General features: G+C 33.6%; 3 protein-coding genes and 1 pseudogene across 5 annotated transcripts; 2 read left to right on the forward strand and 2 right to left on the reverse strand.

Moving 5' to 3' along the window:
• Nucleotides 1–9,506: 9,506 nt before the first annotated feature.
• On the forward strand, nt 9,507–11,276 carry LOC120216835 (LOB domain-containing protein 4-like). The gene is made up of 2 exons (XM_039214135.1): nt 9,507–9,926; nt 10,815–11,276. Exons 1-2 carry the CDS (start codon nt 9,750–9,752, stop codon nt 11,151–11,153), a joined length of 516 nt encoding a protein of 171 aa, XP_039070066.1. The 5' UTR covers nt 9,507–9,749; the 3' UTR covers nt 11,154–11,276.
• Nucleotides 11,277–13,678: 2,402 nt separating this feature from the next.
• On the reverse strand, nt 13,679–14,891 carry LOC120216878 (photosystem I reaction center subunit III, chloroplastic-like). Of its 3 annotated transcripts, XM_039214159.1 has the most exons (3): nt 14,106–14,891; nt 13,908–13,915; nt 13,679–13,815 (listed from the first exon to the last, which is right to left on the reverse strand). In XM_039214159.1, the coding sequence occupies exon 1, from the start codon at nt 14,874–14,876 to the stop codon at nt 14,115–14,117; it is 762 nt and encodes a 253-aa protein (XP_039070090.1). In that variant the 5' UTR covers nt 14,877–14,891; the 3' UTR covers nt 13,679–13,815; nt 13,908–13,915; nt 14,106–14,114. The 3 variants fall into 3 exon arrangements, 2 of the variants coding, with proteins under 2 accessions (XP_039070090.1, XP_039070091.1); XM_039214160.1 differs by lacking the exon at nt 13,908–13,915 and having other exon boundaries at nt 13,679–13,839; XR_005525101.1 differs by lacking the exons at nt 13,679–13,815; nt 13,908–13,915 and adding an exon at nt 13,965–13,984 and having other exon boundaries at nt 14,016–14,891.
• A 758-nt stretch (nt 14,892–15,649) lies between these two features.
• LOC120216819 lies at nt 15,650–16,191 on the reverse strand. The gene has a single exon (XM_039214128.1). The coding sequence runs from the start codon at nt 16,012–16,014 to the stop codon at nt 15,820–15,822; it is 195 nt and encodes a 64-aa protein (XP_039070059.1). The 5' UTR covers nt 16,015–16,191; the 3' UTR covers nt 15,650–15,819.
• Nucleotides 16,192–21,606: 5,415 nt separating this feature from the next.
• LOC120216880 lies at nt 21,607–27,630 on the forward strand (annotated as a pseudogene).
• The last annotated feature ends 266 nt before the right edge of the window (nt 27,631–27,896 follow it).

Here is a 27,896-nt window from a genome sequence, read left to right on the forward strand (position 1 = left end):
ATACTAAGTGTGCACCAAATTACCATATTTATCTGGTAATAATACCCCCTCCAATCAGTTGAAGAAGATATGCTCGAGACACGAAAATAACCTCCTCCTTGATAGACTCATTCATCACATGAAATTCTGATTCCAACCATGTTATACGTACCCGAAAGCCATCGATGACGTCATATGGTGGCTATTTTTCCAAAACTTGGTGGACCAACGATGTGGAGTCGTACATGTTCTGACTCACCACGAGGGCTCCATTAACAGGAACACCTAGTTGGTAAGCGGCGTCTTCCAAATTAATCGTCGCTTCACCACTCGGGAAGTGTAATGTGTGCATCTCGGGCTGCAACATTCGACCAAAGGCTCAATCAACGCCGGGTAAAGCTTGAAGCCACATACAAATATGGCCGGAAATAGACCGAAAATAGACGTTATCCAAGTGCAACATATATTCTCGGGTTGTCATTTTTTGAGATTTTGACATAAGGTATATTTTTTGTAATTTTTTTTAGATTCAGAGTTTGGTGAGAAACCAAAACCCAAAACATCTATTTATAACCTTACATCCAACGGATATAAACGAGTAGTAGGGAAAATACCCGGTCGAACTCGTCACCTCAAGGTGAGAGTTCCAAGTAACCATTGGCCATGACCGTTGCCCATATAGCCGTTGACCTACGGCTACTTTTTTGAATTTGAAGAAACTCATCACATCGAGGTGACGAGCTTCACTTAATTTTTTTATTATTTATATTTTTTTATTTTATTTTATTTTTTAATTTTAAAAAATATTTTAAACGAACTTGTCATGTCAATGTGACGAGTCATTTTAATGATAATAAAATAATAGACTACATGGGGCCCACTTCATAGGGACTATCTAAAAATAATATCTTCAGGTGACGAGTTATTTCACTGTAGAGAATGTCGTAATAAAGTCAATGTTGGCCCAATACCCTAAATAATTAACCCGTTGGGGTATTGGGCCAAAAAACCCTTTGTTTTTTAGGTTTGTAGATCCTTAATCAAGAACTTTAAATGATATTCGTTGACCCCAATGATTCATAAATGCAAATTGAGTTCAAAGAAGATTATATCAAAGAAGATTATATGTTTTTGTCCTTAGAATCTATGAAGGCTTAGAATTAGGGTAGCGAAACAATATTGTCTTAGTTTAGGTTTTAAACCATTTGACTTTATTCCTTCTCGTTGCCTGCTATCGTTGACTTCTATGTATCATTCTCTTCATGTTTCCTCTTTTTAAATTTAGCCGGGTCTTACGTTTCTGTCTGTATGCAGAGAATTTTACGCAGGGATTTATTTGCAATGATTACTTCCATTTCATACGCGCATATAAAGACTGCATATCAAGACTGTACAACTATGTATTTTTTAATTATTTATATATGCATTGCATTTATCTTTATTTTTAAGTTTCTGACTGCCGAGGTCTATCACGAAAGTTGCTCTCAACATGGCATTGGGGGCAACCTACTACCTACCTCCCCTTACCCCATTGCATATGGGAATAGGGTTTTGTTGTTGTTGTTATACATACTTAGTATCTAAACTATGAGTTTTGATTTATTCTAATACTTAAACTTTCAACTGTTTAAAAATCATACTTAACGATTACTTATTGTTTCGTTTTAGTACATCGTCGTTAAAAACTTAAAGAGTGAGTTGTATGTGGCTTCTTTTTTATGGGTAAATTGCATCATTCATCACTCAACTATCTTCTCACTCCTATTTTGGTCAATAAAGTTTATTTTTAATTTAATTAGTCAATTTTCAAATTAATCTTAATTTAACCATTATAAATTACAAATTTATTTATTTTTAATTTAATTATATATTAATAAAATAATAATAATGTCATGTCACAAAACATATTAATAAAATAAATTAGAGTAATTAAAATAGGAGCAATTCAGAAGTTGAGTAGCTAAATTGAATATTTTTAAACTTTAGTGGCTAAAATAGGAGTGACAAGATTGTAACACCCATTTCCATATACCTTTCCATACACATACAGATGTCACATCACTTTTAAAGCATTTCCTCATTTGAAAACCCATAAATTTTGTTTATTTTCATAAAACATTTTATGAAATACTAATAAAATGTTCATTAAACTTTAGTATATTAAAAAAAAAATTTACTGTTCAAACATTTTATCCTTTTTTACATCCTTATAAGTCAAATACTTTTCAAAACGTTATCATAATCCTATTACATGTCAACTAATAATATCAAAAATAGACATAGCTGTCGTACAGTTACTGATGAGGTGACTCTTGATTTGCGATGTCAGATGCACTCCTTACTCAGCTTGATAAAACCTACGCGTGAAATAAACACACGTTAAGTATTTACTTAGTGAGGCAAGAATACTAATGAGGTGAGATCAATACATCATTATATCATATCTATCAAATACAAATTTATTGTTTTCAAATCATTATAATTTCTTTTGAGGTGCACACGTAGTGCCGATACGGTCCTTTATAAACATATTATGAATTTCGTGGGCTGCACACTTAGTGTCGATACAGTCGTTTATCAATATATTATGAATTCCGTGGGTTGCACACTTAGTGTGATACGGTCGTTCATAAATACATTATGAATTTCATGGGTTGCACACTTAGTGTTGATATGGTCGTTCATAAACATATGATGAATTCCGTGGGTTGCACACTTAGTGTCGATACGTTCGTTCATCAACATATGATGAATTCCATGGGTTGCACACTTAGTGTCGATACGGTCGTTCATAAACACATTATGATTTCTGTGGGTTACACACTTAGTGCCGATATGGTCGTTCATCAACATATGATGAATTCCGTGAGTTACACACTTAGTGTCAATACAGTCGGTCATCAACATATGATGAATTTCGTAGGTTACACACTTAGTGCCGATAGAAAACATAGTAATGATATACAAATACAATATATGCCTTTAACAACATGCATCTATAACTCTTAATATACATAATAAATGCACTCACCTGGTATGCCTCGTTAGTATGCTTTAAGAATATCCAGCTATTCAGCATCTTTATCTTTGCCCTTTTTCTTGCTTGACTCGAAAGCTTGGTTATGATCTACACAAGCATCCATTAAGTACACATAACATAACAACGTTAGTATACTCTCTAACATTTATACTTTTAATAATACTTAAAAGTACAATTTATATTCAATTTCTATCAAAATTCATCGTATTTTAATTTTCCAAACTCAATAGTATCAGTACCCCTACCATGGTATCGATACTTCTATACTATGGTACCGATACTCCCTTCAATATCGATATCATTTCTGCATTTTGGAATCCATGTATCGATACCTTCCTCATAGTACCGTTACCCACATCAGTATCGATACTAATTGCATCAATATTGATAATGTTCATATGATATCCCCAAATTTAAACCTATAATATCGATACTATTCTTCCAGTACTGATACCCTTACCCAGATTTTCCATTTTTCAGCTCGATTTTACCCAAATTTGGTCAAATTCCATTACTTTTACCTCCACAATACTATTAAATCCTTCTTTACTTATCCAAACTAACTTTCATTCATTTAGCTTCTTATAACATCTAAAATCTCCAAAGAACATCTTAAACCAAGAATCATACCACTTTTTCTAACATGTTTTTAATCTCATCCAAGGCTTCCAACCTCTTATTTACTTCTTTGATAAGTCAAATATACTAGTACACATCAATAAAAACTTATATTACAACATATCATTCAAAAACCCATTTCCTTCAATCTCAAATAAAACATCTATCTCTTAGTTCTAATCTTCTTTAACCCTTCCTTAAGCCTCTATAACACTCAAAGTTTCAAGAACAAACCAAAAATGAAAGGAAAAACTAGTTAAATGAAGCCTTACCTTTGGCTATGGAAGAGAGCACGTGAACGCGTGAAGAATAAGAAAAAGAGATTACTTAGTTTAGTTTTAATTTTCCCCTTTTTCCCTTCTTAAATCCCTAATAAAATGAATTTTAAATTTATTTCCCCTTAAAGATCAAAATACCCTCTTTATTCATCCATTGTTACTAATTGGTCTTAAACAATATTTCTAAATCATTTCTTATCCTTTATCATTTATTCAATTAATCCTCTAATTTTAAATATTTTCAATGAAGTCACTGACCTGATATTTGGGTATTACAAAGATAGTTGAGTGATGAATCATGTAATTTACCCATATAAAATGCACTCCATTAAGTTTTAACGGTAAGATAATAAAACGAAACGAAAAATAAATATTAAGTATAATTTTGATAATGAAAGTTTAAGTATTAAAATGAAACAAAATTGATAGTTTAGATACTAAATGTATAGTCTACCCTTAAAATTATGAAACATGAATTTGAGGATAGTGGTTTTTAATTTGAGAAATAAATTTGACGAAGATTAATTATAAGATTATATATATAAAAAAACATTGGTTTATAAATTGTCACCTTAGAAGAATTTTAAAAATTTTAAACAGTTAAAATTATTTAAAGGGTAAGGTTTCTTTAACCTAATTTTTCTCTCAATATTCTTGTGTCTTCTTTTTCTTTTCTTTTGTTTTTTGTTTAGCCGGAGGCGACACCAATTTTAGAATTGGTTGCCGACCGTTGATGATGATTATTTTTCCTTTCCTTTTTCGTATTATGCCTTTGTTTTTTTGAGTTTTTTTGAGTTTTTGACTTTTAAATAATAATTTTTGTCTTTATGACACATTTTTCTATGTTCTTGTGGCAAATTCATTATGGTTTTCGCTAAGTTGTTTGCATACTTTTGTGGTCGTGTTAGTGTTGCACAAAGATCCTCACAACATTTGTTTTCTAATTAGTTTGTCGGTAGTCACATATTATTAGATCGCCTCAATTGTAAATGGTCGTTTGCTAATATAATCAGAATTGTGTAGTGAAACAGTAAGTCAAATTGTTTGGTTCGCTCACCACTCCTTTATCACATCGTAAAGTGTCTTGTTCGACAGAGACAATGAGTTTTATGAAGGTTACTGGATTGTTTTGATGTTTGGAAGGTTTCAAGTATATGTGGGTTTAATATTTTTATTTTATGTATGAGTTTTTGGTAACTATTGTCTCCAATTTTCTCTTTGGATGCGTTGTAATTTTGATTCATTCATTTTTATTAATGAAATTCAGTTGTCGTTGTTTAAAAAATAAACGATCTTTTAAAATAAATTTCATTATATTTATTAATTAGAAAATATAAATATTATTAATATTAACATAAAAATGAAATTTCAATTTATAATAAAATATGAATGAATATATTTTATTTAAATTAAAGTTGTTATCTCTTGAAATTTTAGGTTCGAGTGTCGTAAATGTTATAGATATAAGCTTTCAATATTAAATAATTGAGAGTTTTTTAATATATACCACATAGTATTTACCCCATATTTATAAATAAATATTAAATAATATATAATCCACGTGTAATTACCAGATCTAGGGGTGACAACGGGTCGGGGGGGACGATTTTGCATTATCCAACCCATCCCCAACACTTGCAGCTATGGTTTTGGGGAGTCTTAATTATATGTTTCGGGGATTTTTTAGTCCTCATACCCATCCTTATGGATCTCTACGGGTTTCTATTAATCTCATCCAAAAAAATAAACAAACATTTTTGAAATCAATGCAACACCTAAAACTTGTAAGATATATCAGATTGTCTCAAATTGGTCTCTATTTATAATATGAAATTTTCAAACGTCAATATTCATCTAACACCCAATGTATATGTACAATATTATCATTTTCAATCTCAACAAATCAATATATATTAAATGAAAAAAATATAAACTTCAATTTTAGTTCATTTGAGATGTAACAGTGACAACACATAATCTCACAGTATTACCATATATAATTTTTTATTAATATATATGTTAAGGGTATATATGTAAATGATTATAACTCTATTTTTAAAATTTTACAAAATATCAGGGATCCCTACGGATATTTTTTGGAGATCCCCACGGTTATTCACATAGTACGATTTGATTATCCATGCGTTCAGATATAACAATCTATGTCTCCATCCTCATTCCTATGAGTAAAGATTTTGATTATTTCTCATCTCATCGATTCGAATTCACGATTTTCGATTTTTCCTCAACCGATTGCCACCTAAACCGGATCCATTAACTTTTAAATTTGCGGCAATGAGGCATTGAGCACCTCTTTATGAGTTATTCTTGTCATTGGACCCAGCTGTCTTTCCCATAGATTGTTTTTTTGTTGTTGGTATTTTCCTTATAAATTAAAACCACCTTGTCTTTTTGGGGCATAAATGATTTGGGCATGTCATGCATCCATACCACAAACATATCTGCAATTATTGTTGTTATGCATCAAAACAAAGCCTTTTTTATTTTCCTTTTTGTACTGTAATTCTTAAAAGATAAATACGAAGAAAAATTTTCTCTGAAATAGAAAATTCCGCCATCGCACAGTTCCGAGACTTTGACATTCTAAATAAGAGAGAGAGAGAGAGAGAAAGAATACGAACATTAGATTTCAACTCTCGAGTCTCAGGATGCTGTATACGGGAAAGAAAACAGGGAACGGTCAATATATTCATACCCAACGTTGCTGAATGCAGCCCACACAGGCACACATATAAGCTTTAAAACCGGAACAATACGGAAAATACACTTTAATGTTAACCACATTAACAATTAATTTTTCGATATAAACTGAACATATTAAATATTTTTATTTTTATTATTTTCTTGTATTAATATTTAAAAATTCAAAATATTTCAATTTTTCTAAATAAATAATGTTTCAATAAAAATATAATTTTTATAATCAATGAGGGTTGGTTCAAGTGGTAAGCAATTTGATAGTGATACCATTTAATTAAGTCTCGAATTCGAGTCCTTGTGTATGCAAAAAAATCTTTCGGAAGACTCATCCACCAAAATTAGATATGTGACCTGAATTGATTCGAATTAACTGTAAAAAAAAATAAGAGCATAATTGTTTATTGTCGCTTTCTTATTGTACCAAACAATGAAAAATTAAATAAACATATTTTCCTTTTAATTTTCCATACTCTCAACATATTGATAGAAAGAGAAAAAAAAAATTCGTCCTTCTATTTTTTTAATCCTCTCAAATTTCATTTTTCTAGTTCTCTTTTATCAAACAAAATCTTAAAGAGTTAATTGCATCATATGTCCCCAACTATGACTCTCATTTTAAATTGATACCTAAATTTTCTAGATATTTCAAATTAATCCCTAAACTATGACTCTCATTCTAAATTAATCCTTAAATTTTTTGAACATTCTATTTTTATCCCTAAACTTTTTAATATTCTAATTTTATTCCCAAATCCGTCCAAATATGCAACTAGTTTCATAATAATTTAACCTAAATTTTGTTTTTCTTTTGTATTAACAAGAATGTGATTAGTATATATGTATAGTTTGGGATGAAATCGGAATACTCAAAAAGTTTGGGGACTAATTTAGAAAGAGGATCATAGTTTGAGGGTGAAATTGATTTTTTCAAAAGTATAAGGACTCATTTAGAAGGTTAGCCATAGTTTAGAGATGAATTTGAAATATTAAGAAGTTTAAAGACCAAATTAAAATGAGAGTCATAGTTTAAGGACATATGCTGCAATTAGCTCAATCTTATAATCCACGCTTCATCATTGTTAAATAATATCATGTCTTATCACAATTTTAGAGGGGTTTTTATTTAAACAAAAAAACAAAAACATATTTTCCTACTGAAACGCCTGATTGGTTGCTTTAACTAAATTAATCTCATCGTAATCTTGTAAACAAAATCATCATTAATATTTTTATAATTATAAATCAAAAGGTAATTGGTTGTATAACTAACAAAACTTCCGATGTGAACAAAAAAAGGTTTAATCATTTTGCGGCACGCCATCATCAACCTTACGTCTCTCTTTATTATCTTCATTTGAATTTTTTAATAAAAAACCACGCATGACAAATTTTCTTTTTTTATGTGGTAAGCATTAGTATTATTTACTTTTAAAAATTAAATTATTTTTTAGTCATGAGAATTTCAAAGTAAAAATAACCATCAAATGAAGATATGATAAAATAAAAGTTATTCGTATCTCAAAAAAATAATATTTAAAGTAGCACAATTTTTTTATAATTTATCTTTGTAATATTAAAATAATGAAATTTTATTATATTAGATTATAACCCTTATAACAAACTATAATTTTGTACAAAAAAATCTTCATAAAAACATGTAATTTTTACACGAAAAACTTGCAAAACTTTCCATATAGAATCATGATGACACTACATCTCCTAAAGAGCTAAAATCCTACTATATATTCATAGGACATATTATTTGATTATGAATAAATTTAATCATTAGTATATTTTTTATTAAGATTTCATTTTATTAATTAATATTTATTATATTAAATATACTTAATAATTAAATAATTTTAATCAAATATTATCAATTAAAATTTAAATTAATTTGTAATAGTAATAACATTATATTAATTTATATAGATAAAGCTCACATCATAAAATCTTTTAAAAATATAAAAAAAAAAGCATGAAAAATCATGTTGTTCGTTTGATCTTGTGGAAAAAGGAATATGATAAAATAAAATATTATAATGTATGCAAACTTTAAATTTATCTGAGTTGACTAAATCATCCACAAATTCACACCTCAATCACACTATCACAAAAATATTAAAGAAGGTGAGAAATGAGAAGTCGCTAGACATGCAACTGGATCCACAAATATGAATATATATTAATATTGTTGGCGAAACCCTATTCTTATAATTATTAATTTTGAAATTATTATTAATCAGCATGTTATTTTATGCTCCCAAGCATGCACATGCATCATTTTCACACTACTTAAGGGAGTGCTAACATGCAAGTATCACAATGAAATATTAGGCACCGCACTAAGTTAGACTCGGTCTAAGAAAATCGACCTACACATGAAAAACAAAAAACAAAACAAAATTATTATTTTCATAATCCAAACAACTTATGTAATTTTTTTTTTATTTTATAGTATTTTGAGGTATAAATTATTTAGTATAATAAATCAATCGGACATTGAAAGTTGAAAAAAAGTAAAAATTTAAAAGAATAATTTGTATTATAAAATATTTTATAAGAAATCAATATCTAAGTCATCTGTCATTTATAAATATTTTTATATTTAATCATTTTTAAACACATCTATTTATATACTACAATAATAATAATTAAATTAAGATTCATTATCTCACAACGCAAGTATTATATGATCTTGCATATGCTTAACATATATATATATAGTTTATCATGTCCGTATGTTTGTTTTATCCTATCATATTTTATAAAATAAAAAAAAATAGGGTCCACCTTGAATATACGTGTTTCCCATTTCCTTATTTAATACCACCCCCACTTCTCCCCTGCTAAACACATCTCTCCCTACTCTCCTTGCAGATTTCACTCACAATTCGATCTCTTTTGTTATTCTTCATCTTCTTCTTATACTTGTACTTCTTCACTTATCCTTCTAATTGTATCATCATCTCCAAGGGGAAGCATACAAAAGTTAAAGTAGGGGTGGGCTTTTTTGGTTTTGAAAGTGCAACTGTTAAAATCTAGTGAGAGAGGGCAGTCCTTCAGTGTATATATATATATATATATATACATATATATAAAGAGAGAGAGAGATGAAGGAGAGTGGTAGGAAGCAGGGCGCAGCATCACCATGCGCAGCATGCAAGCTTCTAAGGAGAAGGTGTGCCCAAGACTGTGTATTTGCTCCTTATTTTCCTGCAGATGAGCCCCAAAAGTTCGCTAATGTGCACAGGGTGTTTGGTGCTAGCAATGTCAACAAGATGCTCCAGGTTCCATTACCCACCATTTATATATAATATTACCTTATTAATATGCCTTTCGGAGCTCCTTAATGAATATTCCTACCCCATGTTTTAACTTATGACAACAACTCTCATTTAAACCGTGTTCTTTCATAAAAAGGGTTTTGATGCTTTCTTTTCATCAGTTTAATTAGATTAATAACAGTTCTGGTCCTTATATCTGCAGTTTCCTAGGGTAATCATTACAACAAATTCCCTTATTTTCTTTTTCAAGTTCACTAGATTTATGAGGTCCCAGCTAGAAACTCAAACTCCTCATACATTGAATGAAGAACATTTGAGAAACAAGTTTATTTGTTAAAATATATATGAATAGTACTTTGTGTTTGCTTTTTTTTTCCCTTCTTTCTGCTTAAATTTCTAAGGGCTGTTCACAGATCACGTGAAGATGTTTTGTAGGTGCTTTTTTCAGTGAAATTACATATAATTGCTTTTTGACCATTTCTCTTTACGGCTTGAAACTAGGTATATAGGGCTATACCTCCAAATAGCTAAGTTGTCTTTTTCACGGAAGAGTTCCATTCAGATTAAAATAATAATTAATGAAAGCTTGAGCCACCAAGATCAAACCTAGAATAAATATATCGTATCAATTATATTAGTTATACTTTAATTATTTTAACATTATTTACAAAATAAGGTATATAAAGACGAGCTTACTTTAAACGTTAAAGTAATATACTTTGGACATTTGCCAAATTCACTACCACAGAAAATGATGCAATAAAAAGGCGATGTCACCATTATATCACCATGTGTTTATTACCCATGGGCCATTACTTCGCCCCGATCATTGTTGCTTTCCATCCCTATTGGTCCCTGCAAGCTGACCGATTTTAGCTATCGAACTTGCAGGAACTACCAGTGCATCAAAGGGGCGACGCGGTTAGCAGTATGGTGTATGAGGCTAATGCCAGGGTACGTGACCCGGTTTACGGGTGCGTCGGAGCCATATCATTGCTACAACAACAAATAGACACCCTTCAAACCCAATTGGCCCTGGCTCAGGCAGAGGTTGTGCACCTGCAGGTGAGACAGACCGCATCCTTTTCACATCATGGGTTCGGCCCTGCAAGCCCAAGTAACAGCGGGTCACCCTCATCCAAGCTCATGCGTTCACAAGATAAGACCACTTTTGACGTGGATATGATGGTTAACCAGGGTAGCTTGGGAGAGTCCATGTGGTCATGCTAGCTTAACTATATTACATATACATATGCATGCTACATTTTTGTCACCCTATGCTTAGTTTCCCTCTTATTATATCCCTAAATCATTTTATATTCAACAATTTGAGTAGACAAAAAGAGAGGTGGCAGCGATAGCGGTGGCGCCGTGGCGACTGTGATGGTTGTTAGGGTCACTTAGCTTTTGATTCAAAAGGGTCTTTGTCATTAACTATATATATTGCACATGTATAATTTTATTCTTATATATGCGGATATGGTTTTAATTATTTTTTTCATGTTATTTATTTTAAAAGATAACACCGATTGTCTGAAAAAAATATCGGTTAAGTTTAAAATTCGAGCTCAGTTGAATTATCTATACTACTTACCCCTCATTTTATCTTTAAAATATAGTAATAACTTTTGTTTTAGAAGAGTGGTATAATGGTGCATGAAATTCTCCACTCGTATCTAATTGATGTTGATGACTTTTATATTTTCAGCGCCGGGTTAATACTTTTGTGGTGTTAGTTTACCTACCATATATAGCATGTCAACACCATTATATGAGAACCTTTTAATCTATTGATATTTGGGAAGCTTTTCATTGGCTGAACTCATGATCTTACTTAAAAACACTCAACATTTTCAACTCACAAGGAAGGAAAAGTGGGAGCATCCCATTGGATTGGTTGATAGAAATTCATTTCAAGTTCAAAATTTCAATGCAAAGCCAATGACTTAGGAAAGTATATTTGGTGGTAATTAGGAAAAGTCGGGCAATAATTGTCATATATAAATCCATTCTGGTTCTTGGATTCAGATCACATGTAAAAGCTCTTTTATTATTTTCATATTACAACCCCTTTCGTTAAAGGAAAAAAAATGTCATTTGTCAAGCATGTGATTTAACATAATTGAGTTGGTCCAAGACAGTATAATTGCATCAAGCAAGAATCCCTTTTTGACATTAATTCTTTGGGTTTCCCGACATTAACATTAATCATGATCCATGGGAGCTGCTGCATCAACCAAAAGGACAGAAAGTTTGGAGTGGTTAACGAGGCTAATACATATATGCACTCTCTTATGTAGACTTGTTACCAACCTGCTAATAATTTATTTCCCTTTCAATCAATTAAAAATGTATACTCGGGGGAAAAAAAGAAAAGGAATAAAGAGTTAGATATGTGGGTGGTGTCAAATAATGCAACATGGGATTCCACTGAAAGTCAAACCCCTAAACCAGTCATTTCCATATCCAGTAGTAATCTGCAGCAGTGGTGTTAATGTTTGTGTTTAAATTGATCATCTTTTTTCATTATTCAACGAAGACATCATTCATTTTTATTACAAGGTCTTAGGCAGACCTAATTAACACTATTGTTTTCTTTGCTTTACTTTTTTTTTTTTTAAATCTTTGGATGAGACTAAAATTGCTATGGTTATATCATGATTGATTCAGTGGTCATAATTGTTAATGTTGAATTGCAAAAGCGAGAGAGGTGATTGGCCCTGGAACAGTGGAATCAAAATTTTGAAGCAGCAGCTTGCCAAGAGTGCGGTAAATTTGTCAAATGTTTTAACGAATCAATTAACCTTAAGTCAAATTACTATGAAGTATTTCTTTTTTAAATGTTGACGCAGTTGCAAAAATCAAATCACACCTTTACCAGTTTCCTTTTTGCTCCCCAATAGTGAGTTTGAAACGGGGAAATAATGAAGGATTGTTCCACCCCTCTTCTCTCAGAGAAAGAAACATTGGGGTTGGTTGGTGGAATGCACTCACCATGGTGTTCTATAATTCAAATTACTCTCTCATTATGGCCCTTTGCTATGACTTAGACAGGCTAATTAACTCTTAAACCCAATTTATATCTGGACTATAAATTCTATATGACTATGATTTTGAATTTAAAGAGATATTCCATCTTTATCCTATGTCATCGAGTGAAGCCTAGGAAAGGGACATTTTTCATGCCTAAGGTGCAGTTTAAATTACTCTCTCGACGACGTATAAAGGGTGGGCGAACCAAGAAATGGAAAGTAAGAATGATCAAGGCCCAATTGGTTTTATGTAGTGATCCAATACCAATGTGGATTATTCAGAGGCGAAAGGGGGAAAAATTGTAGGTCTACTACCTAGATCAGGGCTAAAAGAGACGGGCAGGCATGGGCTAACAAGTTTGGCAACATTAACCAAAAGACAACTTATTTCCACATTCACTTCGTTGCTTCAGAAAAGGCACTCTAACAGACGGTAACCAACAATGCCTGCACTCTAACAAATAAGAAGATATTGACGATTTATTTTGTGGCAGGCCGAGCTCTTGGCTCTCCCCATCAGCCTATTTGATTTTTGGTTTGTGCCAATTGCTGAAGGGCCCGTTAATGTTACCTTAATCTGTTGCATTAGACCAACTATTGCGTTGGATTTAACACCATCTTTTCTTTATGTTTTCTTACCCATTGGTTATTAAACATCCAAACTGTCAGTTAAACATTTCAGGGTGTTCAAAGATTCCTGTTCGTAACATGAAATTTGGACTGAAATGGAAAGAAAAACCAGATCCATATGTTTAACACTAGCAAGCGTTACATAACGATTACAGAAAACTTTACATGAAGTACAAGAAATTCACAACACGCCTCTTTTCCATAAATATTCAGTCTAAAGCGCTCCCATCCTAGTCGTCGTCCCATTCAAAGCTCTGTATACCCAGAAGAAATCAGATGAAACCAAATCAAACAGTCATACAGTTAATGCTTTGTGTATGCATTCAATCACAGGAAACATATAAAATTTCTGTTGATACAATATCCTTTCGTTTTATTTCATGATTTTCACAAGATAATAAGACATCCTTCATAGTTCATGTTAACATACAATACAATATTTTGCCCAAAAAGATAATGATATTATTGCTTTAAAATCATTAATAAAGAATTTGAAGATAGGAAGAGAAGAGATGCAGACCTGAGGAGATTAGACGTCCTTGACAACAAGGTCACCATTGACGAACTCTCTGTAGGCAGCAACAGGCCAAATAAAGCCTCTGAAGATGAGACTGGTAGCCAAAGGCACATCGATGATGATCTCCTTCATGGCTGGCTTCTTTTCATCGCTTATAGCAATGAGATAGCTCCTTCCAACCCACCCGATCCATCCGGCGATGTACAAGAACAGCAGCCCGGGAGTGATGAACTCACCCCAGTGCCTCTGGTCGCCGCTCACTATCAAATGAGGCAACCCATCGGAGCCGCAGAGCAGGCCGTACTTGCCGTAGTTGTCGAAGCGCCTCTTGGTTTTCTCAATGGTCGCTTTGATGGCGAGAGCCGGTGCGCTGTCGGGGCCGTACAGCTTTAACGAAGACTCCAGCTTCTTGATCTGCTGCTTCTCGCGCTTGGCGAATTGCTTGGACTCTTTGCATGGAGTGAGACCCGAAATGTCAGCAACAGCGGGAAGCGGAGCTGAAAGAAGGATGGAAGAAAGAGCAAGTGCCGCCGAGAAGGCTTGGAGTGGTGAAGCAGATTTGTCGGAAGAGGAGCATACGATCAATGATCTTGTTGAAACCTTGGGAGTAACTCGGGAGTTCAGCTTTGGCTTCAAAATAGATTTTGAGAGATTAGTTGGGATCGTAAGAGACATCTCGTCTGTGTTTTCCCTTTTCCTTTTCTTCGTTGAGGATGAAGAAAGTGTGGGATGGGATTTAGATTCAGGTGAGGGAGGATGTAGTGGTGGGAACATGGATAACGAATCTGAGGTGGATGGTCGTCATTGGTTAACTGATGACTTGGTTGTCAGTTTCAGATCCTCTCTTCTATCTTCTCAATTTTTGGATAAAATTCAAGTACCGTGCTTAGTTCGTGTGTTGTACATGAGCTCCACCCTACTCACTACTGTTGTAAAATCTTTGCTCAGAACTTTTCCAAAACAAATATCATTACTAATATCATTTTCGTTAATGTCATTATTACAACATCACCATTTCTTTTAAAGGCCATTGAAATATTTCCTATCATATTTTTTTTAAAAATATTTTAATATAAAGCATATACTAAAAATTAATAATATTTTCTTAAAAATGTCATGGAAAGATATTACATCAATCATAAAATGTGGCAGAAACAAATAACTCTTGGAGATGTTGTCTTTGTTTAGCTCTTTGAGATAGGTTGCCTTTTTCTCAATGTTTCTTTAGTTTTATGGGTTTGTACTGAGTAACATGAGGAACCATTACTATGGCCAACATATGTGCTTAATCATTTGCAGGCATCGTTAAGAAAAGAACTGTTTACATCGAAAATTCAGAATAAATTATGCACCAGAAAATAGACTTATAGATTTTATACCTGTTAAAACCCATCTTTAAATGATCGACATCGATAATAGGTGAAACAGCTCAATTTTGAATATAAAACCATCATAAATTGAAGACTGAATGGATACAAGAATACACCATTTTAACGACCTTTATCATGCGACTAAGAGTAAAAGGCAGGAGTCACTGACAAATCCAATCCAAAATCAAATAACCTTGATGGGATACATAACATTTTAACACCGATATGCAAATATAGTTTTTCTAAATTCCACACAATTATAACCGACAATCAGCTTTTTGTATACAGATCAGGAACTGGAAGTAATTTTTAAAGTATCCCAGATTTAAAACCCATGATTTAAACTATCAAACACTTGCCAAGTTGTCAGGCTTGGTGTGTGGAGGAGGAGGAGGAGCTGCACCGGGGGGCGGAGCTGGTGCGCCATAAATCTGAGGGTTGTTGCCTTGTCTGGCTTTAGCTCTTCTATAGAAGTAAAATCCCAGACCGAGTAATATGCATAAGAGAAGCAGTGGCATAGAGATGACTACAACCAAACCCATCTTTGCTCTCAATCTTTTCCCAGTGATTTCTCTTGGAAAAGAGGAGATGGAATATATTTATAAGGAGTTCTTTTGTGCTCTTAAAGTGAACAGAGGGTTCAGATTCCGTCAAGGACAGGACAGAGTGGAAGAGGGGAATTTTAACGTGTTTGTTAACTGTACGCAGCATAAAGTTGAAGCCTCCACGGCTGGCTAACCTTTTTTCAACGCAATGCAGGGTTTTGGGAATTTCCAGGGGGAAAGGTGTAGTGATGGTGAGATAAGTGCTCGATGTTGGCCAAGTCACCACATTCTGATTCTCCTTGGATGATGTTACTTTAGACTAGTTTAACATTATAATTATAGTTATGCCGCCTGCAAAGCTTCTTCTCTAATTATGCTCCATTTAGTAAACTTTTTTTCCGCTTCTTTTTTCTGGGCAATGTGAGATTCTCCGGTGGGCATCCTTGATGAAATCTCTAATTATAATCATTAATGTTCTTTATTCATTGAAATGAGAGTAGGACTACAGACACTGCATTATTTGGATAACCTGAAGAATAAAGAGCGGTTCACTGATGCACTAACATGCGAGTCAGCAATTAGTGGCGATGTTCATAAGCAGGCTTATCCCTTTTCCTATCTTTTTTATTTCTAATTTATGTTTATTGCTTTATTAACGTTCTCCTTAATGAAATTATGTTGATAAAGTATGGACCATGAAGGGAAACGGACTACTGTGTTGAGAAAGTATGGACTTCCTGCTGCTGCTGAGTTCATTGTCTCTACACTCTTCCACACTAGTTTCCTGTGCCCTAGGCTTTTCTTTTATGGTCCATTCTTCACCTTGGAAGTTAACAACTAGACATCTGTTGCCAGTATTTAGAGCGACAAAATTGATAAATTTGATTAAATCATTTACGTATTTCTATTAAGAATTCTTTATTCATCTTGTTCTACATTTCTGTTCTTTTCTCATCAAAATTTAAGATTATTTACTTATATACTCGTCGTTTTTTTACGTTGTGGGGATGCTAATCCTCCTCCACGCGTAATCGACTTCTGAACTCAATTTTCTGGTACGCATACCGTAAATATATTTTTCTGTCTCGAAGTTTGCTAGAGATAATGCAGTTTACTTTGAGTTCCATGCGACAATGTGCTTGGTTAGAGATGAAGGCAGATGAGAGGTTTTGTTGCAAGGACAAGAGTTGATGGCTTGTATCGATTTGCAATTGAAGATCGCAATACTAGTGCAGGGTGCAGTAGGATGGAGGTTAATATGGCTAGTAGTAGTCATGATTTGTACAATCTTTGGCACAAGAGACTTGGGCATCCTACCAGTGTCCCACTCGTGAATGTTTGTAAACAGTTAGGAGTTGTTTTTCCTTTACAAAGTAATAAAGGTGATAATGTAGATGTGTGTGTAGGTTGTAAGATGGGGAAAAACCACAAAGCTCCCTTCAATGAATCAAATACAGTTTATGACAGGCCCTTTCATCTTGTGTTCTCTGATTTATGGGTCCATCACATTTTGCTTCAAATGGATATAGGTATTATCTCTTTTGTAAATGGTTGTACTAGACACATTTGGTTATATTTGTTGAAATCAAAAGACCAGGCAATTCAAGCTTGATAGATGTTCCATAACATGGTTAAAAATTAGTTTGACATAGTGGTAAAAGAGTTGCAAACAGATTGGGTGGTGAATATAGGCCCATCTCGACATTATTGAAGTCCATAGGAATTCATCATCATTTGTCTTTCCCACATGCCTTGGAGAAAAACGGTGTGCGACAGGTGTCGTATTAATGTCAAATAATTCATTCTTCTAAAAAAAAAAATAAAGGAAAGAGTAGTAAAGATAAGTAGAGTTGATTCACAGAGACTTTTTGGTTGAGAAAAGACATGAATTTGGATAAAGCTGAGAAAAGATAGGGATGAAAGAAAAAGGGAGTTTTAAATTGTTTAAAAAATAATAATTTGAAATAAAGATAAGATAAATAAATAAATTGAAAAATAAATTGAGATAAGGAAAACTTATGGTGAAAATAACCTCAGACTTCAGTTTTTGCCTCGATTCAAATTGATCATTTGAATAGATTTTTCATTTCGAATATCTATCGGTTACAATCTACAGGGTCCAACCCCTGTAACTTGTTTTTCTCTCTTGTAAACCAAAAATCCAAAAGCTATATTTGAATTCCAGTCCTTATGTGGACTAACTACGACTATCGTCGTTAGCACTAACTCAGTTTTAAAAGCTTTCGAAAAACCCGACTCAGACTATGTTGTCTCAATGAGAATCGAGTCCGATCTCAATTTCCTTTAGCGGATCACCGCTAAATGTGTTCATAGGAAGTCGAACTTGCTACTAGCCGATTCTTCCTCCCAACTTTAAACTAGAACAACATCCAAACCAATGTCGAATTTTTGATTTCAAAGAATAAGTCGATTACCTATCATATTTCTCCAGAAAATTGAGAAAATAACCCGAAAGTATTTTAAGTGTTTTTCAATCCTCACAATAGGAATTGAGTCATCGCTTTAGCCCTTGGCTTATGGAGAAATTAGCTAAGTATGACAATTATGTATTTATAGACTTCAAAATCTCTAAAAATAATGAAAAGATAATTCATAAAAATAAGAGATAATTCCTAAAGATAATTATTAAAATATTTAAATAAAAATCCTAAAAACATGAGATTAACTTGAATTCGAATTTCAAAAACGCGGAAGACCCATTCGTTTTCTATAAGCGCTAATTGGAACTTCTGGAAGATGTTGACTTAACGCCACGTCAGATGCGTCATGCCCAGAGTCATGCCCATTAATCCAGCCTTGATTCCGAAAATAAAAAATGTAGAATTATGTCCTTTAAGTGCAATTTTTAGAATCTAGTGTCATGTACAGAAAATAAATCAAAACGAATAAATCAACCACAAAAACCAATAACTAAGGAGCAATTTAAAGGCAAAATAATAACTAAATAAACCACCTATCAAATTCCCTTCACTTATTCAATGTTTTTCCTCAAGCATTCTTCAATTAACACATCAAAATAGCAAGTTGTCATCTTGAATTTCACTTTATTCCTCAAACTTCCAATCGAACTAAGTCCATAACAATTGCCGAATTCAAGATACAATCAAGCAAATACACACCTAAGAAGAATTTTAAAGCAAGCAAGATATCCCAATTATTTACCAACTTCAATGAAACATGACTCAATACCTCATAAAGATTCACATATATCCGTTCAAAGTGTTTAGGTTAAAATGAAATCGCTCAAACCGAAACTAACCAAGATATTATCATATGCTTGGAATCCAATCAAGTCTCCACTACTAAAAGTGAACATAATGCAATAATCAAGGGGTCTTTAAATCAAGCCAAACTCATCCCCACTTTCTCGAAGGAGAGCTAAATAAGCTGATCGAGTACTAAAAATCTCGTTCCCGGTATATGACTAGATAAAATAGGTGTACATATTCCTAGTATTTTATTTTGGGTAGGCCTGTAAACGAACCAAACGCACACTAACGGAGGTATGTTCATGTTCGTTCATTTAACTTTAACCAAACAAATAAACGAACACGAACATAAACGAACAATTTTTTTTGTTCATGTTCGTTCATTAAGGAATATAGCTTGTTCATGTTCGTTCATTTAAACGATAAACGAACATAAACGAACGTAAACAAATATAATAAACGAACACAATAAACGAACAACACAAACACAAAAACAAACTTATTCGAACACAACAAATGAATATAAAAAAAGTAAACAACAAGAATAACAACTTAAAATTCATTATTATAACCTGCAACTTTAGAGTTAATTTATTCGAATACGACAAAAACATACATAAATCATAAATAAGCTATATGAACATAGTAAAGTCTTAAAGTTAATTTGTTCAACAAAACAATCTTCTTGAAATCCAAACAACTTCAATAATCTTCATAACATATTTAACTTGACCTATGTTCGAACATAAACGAACTTAACCGAACGAACATAAATTAACATAAATGAACGAACATATAGTCGAACGTTCACGAACGTAAATGAACGAACGAGCCATCTGTTCATGTTCGTTCATTTAATTAAATGAACGTAAAATATTGTTCATGTTTATTCATTTAATAAATAAACGAACTTCCCGCCGCACGGTTCATGAAGGGTTCACTGAACGTTCAGTTCATTTACAGGCCTATTGCTGGGTATAGAGGGAAAAAAACTATATTTGACATTTAAAGATCTTTAAAAGCACAAGTCCCCACAAATTAATTACCCAATTAAAATTCATGTGACCAAATTAGGGTAACGGTGCAAACTTTTTTTTAAAAAAAAAAGTTGCCACCAAATATAAAGGTTGATAAAATAACACTCATTAAAGCATTAGTGTAAATTAGGCAAGTTAAAATGCAACAATAAAACGGTTGAGATTAATGACAAAGTAGCAACCCCCAAAACTTTCTTTTATAGTGTTGTTATTTGTTAGTCGACAATTCCATATCAACCCTAAAATTCATGATTAATTTTTAGATAAAAACCAAGGCAAATGTAGAGGAGGAAATTGCTTTTACCTTGGTAGTGCGTATTTGGGGTTGGGATTTTATGTCCATTCAAATGCTTAGTAAAATTGTCATTATTTGATCTTCTAGATTTTACATATCCGATATGATCAGAATTAAAATGAACTTAGATACTAGAAACTTACAGTATATAAATGATAAGTATAGTATTCAAATCAATAAAAATGGGGTAATATAATTTTGTGCCAGTCCAGTTGAGTTCAACTACGCTGATAAACAGAAGTAAACTAACTCCAAATGAATTGTTTTTAGTTTGAGAGTTATCATCAACATCAATACATTGCCATTTATTGAAGAAAACAATTAAAAGGATTTGAAAATGCGGAGAGTCTTGATCATAATCTGCTACCTTCTTACATCATCTGACAGTGGCTGTCACTGTTCGATTCTTTCGTCCTAAAACCAACTTTAATCATTCAAGAATCTCCGCCTAAACAACTTGAAAATTCTATTACAACAAACCAAACCCAAAGCTCAAAACAGGGAGAAATTTGTGAACAGGTAATATACTTTTCTTAAAATGGGTGGCAATGACAGAGACAAATCATGCAGTATGCTTACCGCTTTCAACTGCTTTTAAAAGCAAATGTGATTATTTAATTTATTTATCAATCATTCCATCAATAAAGCGATTTATTATTATCTTTTTCTTCTTCTTTATTTCTGTGATGTGGTCATCTCTTTGATTCCAACATCCAACTACTATATAAGTATGGCTACAAAAATTAAATAAATCCCGAAGCCTAAAGAAACGTGTTGGCATTGTGAAAGCTACTAGTGCTGTTTTATCATTAGATAATGAATGAAGTGAGTATTTAGTTAAGCCATATACGCCTACCAAAGCGTAAGCATCTCTTTACCTTTTCGTTTTTAACAGTGTCAGTCACGTAAGAAAGGAACAAAATACAAAAACCCAAATTACAAAGAACGGAAATCCGTGTTGTGCATATTTATTTAAGTATTAATGTTGATGATAATGATACAGGCATAGGCAGCGTAAGCATATAAGCTTCTCCGTGGTTTGGGATTCTTCTTGAAAATCGTGCTTGCAAAACTTTTTCTTGGGTATGGCTAAATAAGTATAAAATTCGCAGCGTAAAAAATGATCATTTTTTTTATAAAGTTGGAAGAATAAGAAGGGGGTCTCATTCCAAAACCATTTCTGGTATCTGGGAAGTGACCAGTTTAGGGAGAAATGGTGAGAAGTGGAGAACAGGTTTGGTTTTGGTGCTGTTTGCAGTCTGCATTTTGGGGTTCAAGCCCAGGTGTTCCGATGGTGCAACAGATCAAGGCGATGGTTGGTGTTATTTCGCTTTGCTTTTATGCCTTATTCTGCTCATTTTTATAGATTTTGCATATGTTTAAGTTTCGTGGTAAATCTGTGCTTTCTTCTTCTTCTTCTATGTGGCTTTTGCTTTTGTTGCCTTTCTGTTATCTGTTTTGAGCTGCTTGCGGCTTCAAATGGGCCGACTTCATTGCATCGCCTTTTAAACTTTGTTAGTGTTGTTTAAAAATTTTGACATTGCTTTTCTAAGCTGGGTTCTTGTATATTATGGAGATAAGAGATGAGAAATGTTTGGTTTTTCATTTGTCATTTCAGTTCATAACTTGATATGATATGGATTTTTGAACAAATTTGTATATACAGAAAAATCGGGTCTGGCCATGTTACTTGTCCTTTCTTTCCCTCTCTCTATATACTGCAAACAAATATCAGTTCTCCACTTAAAAGGTTATTCATTGAAACTGAGATCACTTTAGTTTTCAGATTTCGACGTTTTCTTTTGGTTCCATTATTTCTGGCCAAATGTTGTTCGGACTAATTATTTCTCATTAATACCTTGTTCCCTGTGAAACAGCTAGGTACTACTCACTTGCTGGAGGGAAAAAATTGTTAAACCACACATACGTGCATGAAAGCACACATTAACATACGATTGATTATGTTATATGTTTTTTTTTCACTGAACTTTTGCAACAGTGATGTCTAAGAATTTAAGATTTGTAATTAGAAATTCTCTCGTTGATTTACTCATCCTGCTTTTGTGATCTTTGACATGCAGCTACGGCCCTAGGAGTTATGTTCACCAGTTTAAATTCTCCGCAGCAGCTTACTGGATGGACAGCTAACAACGGTGATCCATGTGGGCAGCCCTGGAATGGTGTTATTTGCTCAGGCCAACGTGTTACGGAAACGTGATCTTCTGTATTCCCTGTTTTCCTCTGAGATGTTTTGCCCTTCATGATGTTCCTAAATTTTACATTCTTCGATTGTCCCTGTTTATTAGTCATCTGTCAAATCTTGGACTTTCTGGGTCTGTGGGTTACAACCTTGAAAGTTTGACATCATTGAAGGAACTGTAAGAAACCTAATCTTCAACGGTGTGTGTATTTGTGTGTATACTATGAATGCTTGTGTATGATCTTCATACTGATTTGAAAAAATCTGCAGGGACTTGAGCCAAAACAATCTTGCAGGCAATATACCATATAATATTCCTCAGAACTTGACACGGCTGCACGTTTCATATGAACGTTTATTTCGTTTCCTGTTACCACTACTTCATTCTGATTTTCTAGTGAACTTTATATAATGTATTCATTTCTATGCAAAAATCTTGCATATAATCAATTTACTGGAAGCGTCCCTTATTCCATTAATCAGATGCATTCTCTTCAATACCTGTAAGTAATGTTCCAATTATTTATTTCACCACACAAAGTCCAAAGACTTTTAAGCACTTGTCCGTTTCCCCCCCTCCTTTTCTACTTCTGGAAATGCAGAAATCTTACTCATAACCAGTTACAGTACCAATTAAATGACATGTTTGGACCACTTTCTTCTCTCTCCACAATGTAAGATATTCTTCTTACCTCCAATTAGATTATATAGATTTTCATGTACGCTTGTCCTTTAAGCTAATTTATGAAAGAATAAGTTTGCAATTATTTTTACTTTTTGCTTCAAGGATCTCTCTTTCAACAATATAACTGATGCTCTCCCTGAGAGTTTTTAAGAATCTTATAAGTATGAGGTCTAAGTATTAGAGGCAATATCTTTTATGGAACAAGTATATATGGCTGATTTTCTTGAATATATTTCATTTACCTTTTTGCAGGTACTTGCAAAATAATCAGTTTACAGGCACAATTGATGTCCTTGCCAACCTTCCCCTTGATAATCTGTGGGTGACCAGTATATCAGTTTAAATATTCTAACATTTTGTAGTCTCTTGTTTTCTTATCATGTAATTGAAACTGTAGTACTGCCCTTATGATGGTTGTTTTTATGTCCGTCAGGTATATTTCCAATAACCATTTTACCGGCTGGATACCTGATCAATTGAAAAGTATCAATTTGCAGTAAGCATTTGACTTCATTATCAAGTGCTCCATTTCTATTTTGTGTCAAAGAAAGTTCTTCACAAGCTTAATTTGAAAAATCTTCTAGGCATGGCAATTCATGGAGCTCAGGGCTTGCACCCCCTCCTCCACCTGGTACCCCTCCTGCCCCTAGAAACAACAGAATGCACAAATCTGTTAGCCATACTTCCCCCCGGACAGTGGTTCCAGTAGTGGCAGTACCAGCAAATCAGGGATTGGAGGTGGAGGCATAGCAGGAATTGTGATATCTATCCTTATTGTTGGCGCTATACTAGCATTCTTTCTGGTGAAGAGAAGATCCAGGAGATCATCGTCAGTTATTGAAAAGCTTGATAATCAATCTTTTGCTGCTCTAGGTTCTAAGGAAGTGCAAGGTAACTCTCATACATTATCTGCAATTCCGTGTAGTGGCTAGTTGAGTGTCACCGTATATCTATCTTTATTGTTTTCTCCATGTTGCTTGTAATGCTGTTCCTTTTAAATAACAAATTCTGAGTGTGTTTCAATTTCAGCTGCAAACTGCTATAACCTATTTCTTGTAGTTATTAAATCTCTTAAGAACATATAAGGATTTTGATTCAGAACGAATCTCCTTGGCGTTGTGAGTTGTGACTTTAGACTTCATTTGAAGCACGAAATATGCAGTGTGTGTGCTCAATATAATATAAATGTGGGGAACTGATACCCTAAAAATTTCAGTTGGTTATAAGAATATGTGTTCCAATGAGAAGTCCCATCTTGACTCCATGATGTTGGCAAAATGTTCTTATTTTATCACATTGAAATGCTACTTCATGTAGCTAGATACTTGATTAGTTCTTTTAATCTATTTCTTATGCTTAAAATTGTATTGCAGGAAGGAAATCCATTCAGTCTTCCACTTCACCTGACACCAAGATGTTTGATAAACTCGCTTTAGTAAACCTTCGACCCCCACCGGTTGACTGTTTCAAATCATTTGATGAAGAAGACTTTTCTAATAAGCCTTTTGTTGATAAGAAAGCTGTCACAGCTCCTACAGATGTTACATCATATTCAATTGCAGACCTCCAGATGGCTACAAGTAGTTTCAGTGTTGAAAATCTTCTTGGTGAAGGAATTTTTGGACGCGTATATCGAGCTCAATTGGATGATGGCAAGGAAGACTCTTGCTTCCGAGAAAACCCATGGTTATGTCAGCATAAATGCAGCATGATTATTGTCGGTGAAAATAACCCTTAATGCAATTAATACTACTTATGCCAATTTTTCTGTTCTCCCTAGTTTTTCCCCCTTCAGAGTTTGAAATTTTACTTGTCTCAACTGCTATCAAAATGATCTACTCGATACTCATATATATGCCAACTTTTGTTTATACTGCTTTAGGTTCTTGCTGTGAAGAAAATAGATTCAACAGCTCTTCCCAGTGAAATGTCTGATGAATTTATAGAGATGGTTTCAAATATATCCCAGCTGCATCACACAAATGTAACAGAGCTGATCGGCTATTGTTCCGTGCACGGGCACCTGCTTGTCTATGAGCTCCACAAAAATGGCTCACTTCATGACTTCTTGCATCTATCAAATGAGTACAGCAAGCCATTGATTTGGAACTGCAGTGTCAAAATTGCTCTGGGGACTGCACGTGCATTAGAGTAAGTTGATAATTCAATAACGGAGAACAATAACTATAGCTTATCTCAATTTAGATCATCAGAAAAGGGAAGGATTTGCAAGTAATATCCTTTTCATTTCCTTCAGGACAGCTAATTCAGCTCATCTTAACCTGCAATATATTTTACTTTCCTCTATAGTCTTCTTCTGCATGTAGTGTTAATTTGGCTTTTGCACTGTCTACTTGAAACAGTTTACTAATTCGTAGAGTGTCTTGTTCAACTTTTTCCAACTCATGCATGGAATTCCAGGCAATCCATAAAACCTTAACAAAGTCGTGGTAGTTCAATGATAGGGTAACACTGTTGTCATGTCTTAAATTAGAGATACTGTGTTTGAGAAGTAATCATTTGTAAGACGCTAGTAGAGTATCTGTTGAATTTTAAGAATCTCTAATTTTTTTTGTCAAGATCAGATGTGTAGTTTTCAGTTATCTGTTTATAGCGCAAGGGACCTTCGTACCTGCAGTGCTTATTATCTTGTGTCCAATGGTTACTTTGAATTCACAAAAGGAAATCTTTTTTTCTAGGTACCTTCATGAAGTTTGCTCACCATCTGTTGTTCATAAAATATCAAGTCAGCCAACATCTTACTTGATGCTGAGCTCAATCCTCACCTTTCAGACTCAGGATTGCCAACCTTTATTCCTAATGCAGATCAGGTGAATATCGTGTATCGTAGAATTCACTGTTATTGCATGAACTCATCATTTCCTTCATAGTTGTTGAGTTTCGCACTAGATCCCAACTATGTGCAGCATTTATTCGTTGAATTATCGAGTCTCTTTTTGTTCGATATGCATTCTCTGTTTCCTTCGTAGACTCAAAATCGGCAACCTTTATTCTCAATGCAGTACTGAATGTTGATGAAATGGGCAGTACTCCCTGAAGAGTGATGTTTACTGTTTCGGGGTGGTTATGTTAGAACTTCTCACAGGGCGTAGGCCATTTGATAGGTAAGGAATCCTCTATCGAGAACTGGGTATTCCATCATTAAACGTGATAACATCTTGTCACCACAATTCTAACTTAACATGCGAGCGTTCTTAACAGCACAAGGCCAAGATTAGAGCAATCTTTGTTCCGATGGGCAACGCCTCAGATCCATGATATCAATGCTCTATCTAATATGGTTGATCCAGCACTTGAAGGGTTTTTACCCTGTTAAATCTCTCTCGTTTTGCCGATGTTATTGCACTTTGTGTCCAGGTAATGCCTTGATTGAAAAAAGCCAGACTAGCTCCCTTTTTTCTTGTTTCACCATGTTGGATCTGCAATGAGTTGTGCATAAGTTTGGTGTTGATGCAACAGTCAATTTTCTTGACATATAGAAAGAGAATGGACATACTGTAAAACATGAATTTTTACTTGCCTGTCTGGATTCTAATCCGATGGGAAATGGAAAATAACTTGTAAAACAAATGCACAACCGTAGTACCGAACTAATCCTTTTAATGATTTCCTTGGGGCAGCCTGAACCTGAGTTTCGGCCTCCAATGTCGGAAGTGGTTCAAGCATTGGTTCGATTGGTGCAACAAGCTAACATGAGTAAGAGGACAATAGGGACAGACCAATATGGTTCTCGACGAACCAACAGCACCGACGAATCACACGACTCTGTGTCCTAAATTGCTGCACTATATAGGCTTGCCTTTCTGTGTTGGAGACGAGGACTCTGCGATTGTAATCGAGCTGTCTTTCTGTTTGATTACAATATTATTAATGTTATATATACAACCCCCTAACTTTAGCTTTCGTTTCAAGTCAACCCTGCACTTTCTAAAATGTTGCAATGTAGTCCGACCTGTGGCATCCACTGAAGTTGTTTAATCCTTTGTGAACGCGTTGCACTTCATTGGTGTTTCTCTAGTTCTCTTTACAATAATAATGCTCATTATTCTCTAGGGGCACAGTTTCCTTGTGTTACCAAAGGAGGCTGGTAATTGGTAAGAGGGGAAAGTTGTAAATGATGAAATTTAAAGTCAGTGTTCATTCGATTAATAATTACTACCTGAATTAATCCGACAATTACAATTTTTATTATTAAAATAAGCATAATCGTCAAATGTGAATAAAATTTTATCCATCATTAGTCAAAAACTTCAATAATTAAAATATTTAAGCTATTATGTTATATATTTGGAATATTTAATTAATTCTACTTAATTAGATTGAATTAACAGATAAATGAACTTTTTTGACCATCTTTCTAAAATCAAATCATTTTTTCTATCAACCTCTTTTTATTAGTTTCTATAATTAA

This window comes from Hibiscus syriacus, unplaced genomic scaffold (genome assembly GCF_006381635.1).
Source record: "Hibiscus syriacus cultivar Baekdansim isolate YM2019G1 unplaced genomic scaffold, ASM638163v2 tig00110174_pilon, whole genome shotgun sequence".
Lineage (NCBI taxonomy): Eukaryota > Viridiplantae > Streptophyta > Magnoliopsida > Malvales > Malvaceae > Hibiscus > Hibiscus syriacus.